The 6,070-nt window shown below is 48.3% G+C and overlaps 1 protein-coding gene and 1 pseudogene across 11 annotated transcripts in view; one reads left to right on the forward strand and one right to left on the reverse strand.

Moving 5' to 3' along the window:
• The window catches only part of KIAA0319 (KIAA0319 ortholog), a 102,739-nt gene that overhangs the window by 43,481 nt on the left and 53,188 nt on the right, over window positions 1-6,070 (forward strand). For 10 of the 11 annotated variants that reach the window (XM_017878539.1, XM_017878544.1, XM_017878542.1 and 7 more), the window contains one exon: window positions 4,077-4,822. In XM_017878539.1, coding sequence (XP_017734028.1) covers window positions 4,077-4,822 — 746 coding nt within the window. Of the gene's footprint in view, window positions 1-4,076; window positions 4,823-6,070 lie in introns of those variants that run through there. The other variant, XM_017878549.1, reaches the window with a different exon arrangement.
• Window positions 884-2,697, reverse strand: LOC108533673 (keratin, type II cytoskeletal 8 pseudogene; annotated as a pseudogene).

Consider the following 6,070-nt stretch of genomic DNA (forward strand, 5'->3'; position numbering starts at 1 on the left):
TTAAGAAGACCCATGACTAGGCTGGGCTGGCTGAGCCCATTTGAGTATACCAAGGATTGAGGGTGGTGATATGGCTAGAAAAACTGTTATGTACAGTTTATCAAAATGTAACAAAGCCGTAATGAAGATAACCTTGGCAAGACCCTTGTTAAAATGCGATTTCTCATACCTCTCCAGGCCTACTGAATCAGAACTCCTAGAGGTGTGGCTCTGGGATCTGGGTTTTCAGCAGCACCTGGAGATGATTCAGAAGCACCCAAGTTTTGGGCAGCACCATTGGATATGATGTGAGGGCCACTCCAGAAAGGATGGCCATTGGAAAAGCCCTGTCATGACTTGTAGATCACTTACTCCCCTCCATCCATCCATCTTATCAAACTCATTGCTGCTGAGTGTATAAGACAAAATGTCCCCTTATTTCATCTTTAAGATATTCTAGAAAATATCTTCATTAATGTTTTAGATGATGTCATTAATGTTTAGAGACCCATAGTTTTTCCTTGCAAATCTCTACTTTTCATTCCTTTTGCCCTTTTCTTATGAGGTGTTCTCTCCTAATTCAAAATATGAATTCCTGAGTTATTGCATCCCAATAAATGTTATTTGCAATTTCCTTGTCTTCCTTTTTCTTTTTTTGGCAGTTGGCAGAACTAGCTGAGGGTTTATTTTGGAAAAAAACCATTGAATTGTTTTGTAGCTGGAGGCATGGGCAAGGGGAACAGGGGATACCTCAGGCAGTGAACTCCCCCGCGGGTAGGCTGAGGGTGAGGGCTGAGCCTCAGGTGGGTGTCCTGTTCCCTATGCTCCCCTGCACAGCAGCCTCCCCAACAGGCTCTGGGGCAGTCACAGGAAGGGGTAGGCTGGGAGGGGCTGCTGTGGCCATTCACTTGGACAGAACATCAGAGGATTCAGACACCAGCTATCATTCAGATTCCTATCATGAATCTCGATCTTCTTCACAACCATGGCCCCGAAGGAGTTGGTGCCACTGAAGGAGCTGGAGCACCCACCAGAGCCAAAGCTGGAGCCCAGGCTGTAGCTGAGACCAGGGTTTGTGAGGCCCCCATAGGCTGAGCTCAGCTCACCTGAGTAGCCACTGGTGGTCTTCATATGGATACTCATGTTCTGCATCCCAGACTCCAGCCGGTTCTCCTCGCCCTCCAGCACCTTCCTGTGGGTGACAATCTCAATGTCCAGGGCTGGCTTGATGATCATCAGTTCCTCATATTCATGCAGCTGCTGCGCCATGTCCTGCGTGGCCCACTGCAGGGTGGCCTCCAACTCGGACAGCTTGGCATTGGCATCCTTAATGGCCAGCTCCCCATGCTGCTCAGCATCCACAATGGTGGCCTCTAGAGTAGCCCTCTGGCCTTTGAGGCCCTCAGTCTCAGCTCAGTCTGAGCCAGGGACAGTGTTCTGCATTCATCTCAGACGATCTCCGTCTTTGTATGATGTTAGGTCCATCTCCTGTGCTTCCCAGCCAGAGCCTTGCCATGCCTCCTCGATACTTGACCTGTGCCAGGCTCTCAGCCCCAGCCTGGCTGTGGTTGGTGATCTCCTTATACTGGGCCTTGACCTCAGCAGTAATGCTGTCTATGTCCAAGGACCAGCTGTTGTCCATGGACAGCACCACAGATGTGTCCGAGATCTGGGACTGCAGCTCCCGGATCTCTTCTTCATACAGCTGCCTGAGGAGGTTGATCTCGTTGTTCTGCCCTTCCAGGCGAGACTCCTCCAGCTCTACCTTGTTCATGTAAGCTTCATCCACATGCTTCTTGATGAGGACAAATTCATTCTCTGTCGCTAAAATTATTTGTTGATTGATTTATTTATTTTTTTGAGATGGAGTCTCACTCTCACCCAGGCTGGAGTGCTATGGCAAGATCTCGGCTCACTGCAACCTCTGCCTCCTGGGTTCAAGCAATTCTCCTGCCTCAGCTTCCTGAGTAGCTGGAATTATAGGCACCTGCCACTATGCCCAGCTAATTTTTGTATTTTTAGTAGAGACAGGGTCTCACCATGTTGGTCAGGCTGGTCTCAAACTCCTGTCCTCAGTTGATCCACCCACCTCAGCCTCCCAAACTGTTCGGATTACAGATGTGAGCCACTGTGCCCAGCCTTCTGTAAAATTATTAATCTTGTCCTTGTACTTGTTCTTGAAGTCCTCTACTAGCCCTGGGGTGTTGCCAAACTCGGCTTCCAGCTTCAGCTTTTCCTGGCCCAGCGTGTCCAGCTGCTGCTGAAGGTTGATGTAGCAGTCAAACATGTGGTCCACATTCATCTGAACTGTCTTCTGCTGCTACAGGAGGCTCCAGTTGGTCTCCAGCACCTTGTTCTGCTGCTCCAGGAAACATACCTTGTTGTAAAGGAGGCAAACTTGTTGATGGTCTTGATCTGCTTCTTCTCCTGGGTGCACATGGCCTGGATGTTGGGGTCCACTTCCAGCTTAAGGGGCCTCAGCAGGCCCTAGTTGACTGTGATGGCTGTGATGCCCTCCATACCACTCGTCCCACCATAGCCTCCACCCGGACCCATACTGGTGCCCAAGCCACCTTGGAAGCTGCTGCTGCTGCCTACTCAAGAGAAGCTCAAGGAGCTGATGCTGGCACCAGACCAGCTTATGTAGGAGTGGCTGCTGAAGGCCCAGGGGCCAGAGGTAGACACCTTGTAGGACTTATGGGCCACCTTGATGGACATGGTGGAGGCAGGAGGACTGAACCAGGTGGAGATTCAAGAAGGTGCAGATGCTTCTATGTGCTTTTTTTTTTTTTTTTTTTGAGATAGGGTCTTGCTCTGTCACCCGGGCTGGAGTGCAGTGGTGCCATCATGGCTCACTACAGCCTCAACCTCCTGGGCTTAAGCAATCCTCCCACACTGGCCTCCCAAAGTGCTGGGATTACAGGTGTGAACCATCACACTCAGACTTCTCTATCTTTTTTACCTTTGTAAAGCCTCAACAGTGATTTTATTAATTTGTCAGCAATCATCAAGTAACTAGTATACCCACAGATTGGGCTAGGATTTATAGAGCACACAAACATGGGTGACAGGTTCCCTGGTCTCCAGTCTGATCATTCTTGAAGAGCTTTCTAGAGCGTGTCTAATAGATTCTGAAGTAATTCTGGCAACTTGGACCAAATGAAGAATGATTTAGTTGTTGGGAGCCTCGCCTTCTCAAACTTCTTTATTCGGCATTAAGATCTTTGCTTTTAACATATGTATATCGAAACAGCCCCCATTCAGGTGATTTTTTGCAGAACAAAGGAACGGCGCGCCCCAGAGGTGTGCCAAGGAATCCACCACCTCCAGCCACACTGAAAACTGCCCTAAGCTTTGAGTTGAAGGCTTCCGCCTTACAAAGGTCTCCTTGCCTCGCTGTGACAGTTTGCTTCCCTGTCCATTTATCCAGCATCAAGATAGCCTGTGAGACTTAAAATCAATTAACAATAAAACAAAGACATGATGCTATTTTGTAAAGTAAACATGTATAACTGAATTTTATATCAGGAGCAAAGTATTATAAATAATATAAATATAATGTAGAAGACTGTTTCTGTTAAGTAAGTGGAGTGAAACTATATGAAAAAAGAACAAATGGATGGAAGGGTGCATGGATAGATGTAAGAATCTGGATGGATGAGTGGGTGGATAGGTGGAGGGATGGAGTGATGGATGGATGAGTGGAAAGGTAGAAGAATGGAAAGATGGATGGATGGATGGGAGGACGGATGCATGGATAGATGGATGGAAAAGTAGAAGGGTAGATGGATGGGTATGTGGGTGAAAGGATGGATCGATGGATGGGTAGAAAGGCGGAAAGATAGGAAAGATGGCTGGGTGGATGAATGGAAGGATGAGTGAATGGAAGATGAATGAGTGGGTGGGAAGGTAGGAGAATGAGTGGATGGATGGATGGTTTGATGGATGGCTGTGATCTTTCTGTGGGAAATGTCCATTGTTTATTTGCTTGCCAGACTGTCCAGGGATTGAGAAGACTCCCTTTTCCTGGTTTCTTAAGCTGGAGGTGCTTCCCTGTATGTGCCTCTCTCCCTCATTAGAAACTACTTTGTTTACAGGTTGTGCCTGTAAGCAGTGCAGCGAGGGGAGGACGTATTCCAATGCAGTCATTTCACCTAACTTGGAAACCACCAGAATCATGCGGGTGTCTCACACCTTCCCTGTCGTAGACTGCACAGCCGCTTGCTGTGACCTGTCCAGCTGTGACCTAGCCTGGTGGTTCGAGGGCCACTGCTACCTGGTGAGCTGCCCCCGCAAAGAGAACTGTGAGCCCAAGAAGATGGGCCCCATCAGGTCTTATCTCACTTTTGTGCTCAGGCCTGTTCAGAGGCCTGCACAGCTGCTGGACTATGGGGACATGATGCTGAACAGGGGCTCCCCCTCAGGGATCTGGGGGGACTCACCTGAGGATATCAGAAAGGACTTACCCTTTCTAGGCAAAGATTGGGGCCTAGGGGAGATGTCTGAGTACTCAGATGACTACCGGGAGCTGGAGAAGGACCTCTTGCAACCCAGTGGCAAGCAGGAGCCCAGAGGGAGTGCCGAGTACACGGACTGGGGCCTACTGCCAGGCAGCGAGGGGGGCTTCAACTCCTCTGCTGGAGACAGCCCTGAGGTGCCAGCGGAGACACAGCAGGACCCTGAGCTCCATTACCTGAATGAGTCAGCTTCAACCCCTGCCCCAAAACTCCCTGAGAGAAGTGTGTTACTTCCCTTGCCGACTACCCCATCTTCAGGAGAGCTGTTGGGGAAAGAAAAGGCTTCTCAGCTCCAGGAACAATCCAGCAACAGCTCTGGAAAAGAGGTACGTGTGTTCAGGATGTGCTTGGGGGTGGGACCGGCTGAGTGAGGCAGAACGCAGGAGGGGCTGAATTTCAGGAGCCAGGCACTCATTCAGGCTGTGTGAGCTTAAGGAGGTTCCTCCTAAGGGCACCTGTCTCAGGTGGTGGCGGGAAAGATGACTGTCTCTCAGAGATTTCTAGGAAGCAGAACATCTCATTCCTTTGCTATGCCTCCATGGCCAGGCTGTTAAAAAGAACAAATAGTTCTGCCTTCACGAGTCAGCCAGCTCATGAAGACTTAGGCCCTTCTCCCTAGAAATGCCTCTAGTGATTTTTTTTTTTTTTTTTTTTTGGAGACAGAGTCTCGCTCTGTAGCCCAGGCTGGAGTGCAATGGTGTGATCTCAGCTCACTGCAACCTCCACCTTCCGGGTTCACACCATTCTTCTGCCTCAGCTTCCCAAGTAGCTGGGACTACATTCACCCGCCACCATGCCCAGCTAATATTTTTGTATTTTTAGTAGAGACGGGGTTTCACCATGTTAGCCAGGATGGTCTAGATCTCCTGACCTCATGATCCACCCGCCTTGGCCTCCCAAAGTGCTGGGATTACAGGTGTGAGATACCACACCCGGAGACTAGCAATATTTAAGGCAAAGGGAGATGGTATAGAAGTCCCTGGAGCCAGCACATATACCCAGGGGCTTTGAAAATCCACCCTAGTAGGTTTCTTCAAGACTGAACAGGTACTTTGGCTGCTAGAAACTCCACGTGGCATTATGAACAGTTGGATAGGATGAGAGAGATATGAAGGAGAGAACTTAAGCATCATAAAATGTTCCATGAAAAAGCTCAGGTGAAAAAAGAATGAGGGTCACTGCAGTGGAGCAATTTCAAAAGCAAGTGGAAAGCTGAGTGTTAATGGCAGGAGGTCCAGGAGACAGACAATGAGAACTGTGTGGTGAGGAGAGGGTAGTTGGAGAGCTTGGAGGCTGCTTGTTTGGGAACTGGTCAGGACTTGAGAATGTGATGAGCATGTTGATCAGAGAAGCTGAGTATAGGTGGAAATAAAGTAAAAAAAAAAAAAAATCTGGGAGTACTTTAAGAATTTTTTAAAGGAGAAGGTTTCCTTTTTTAAATTCCAGTGCTTATGTTAGAATAACTTAGGAATGCTGGATTGAATTGACTATACATTATAATCTCAACCATGAAAAATTGTTTAAAAAGGTCTAGAAGTCATTTTTAAGTGTTTTTTTTTTTTTTTTTTTTTTTT

The sequence above is a fragment of the Rhinopithecus bieti genome, unplaced genomic scaffold (genome assembly GCF_001698545.2).
Source record: "Rhinopithecus bieti isolate Rb0 unplaced genomic scaffold, ASM169854v2 scaffold_11110, whole genome shotgun sequence".
NCBI lineage: Eukaryota > Metazoa > Chordata > Mammalia > Primates > Cercopithecidae > Rhinopithecus > Rhinopithecus bieti.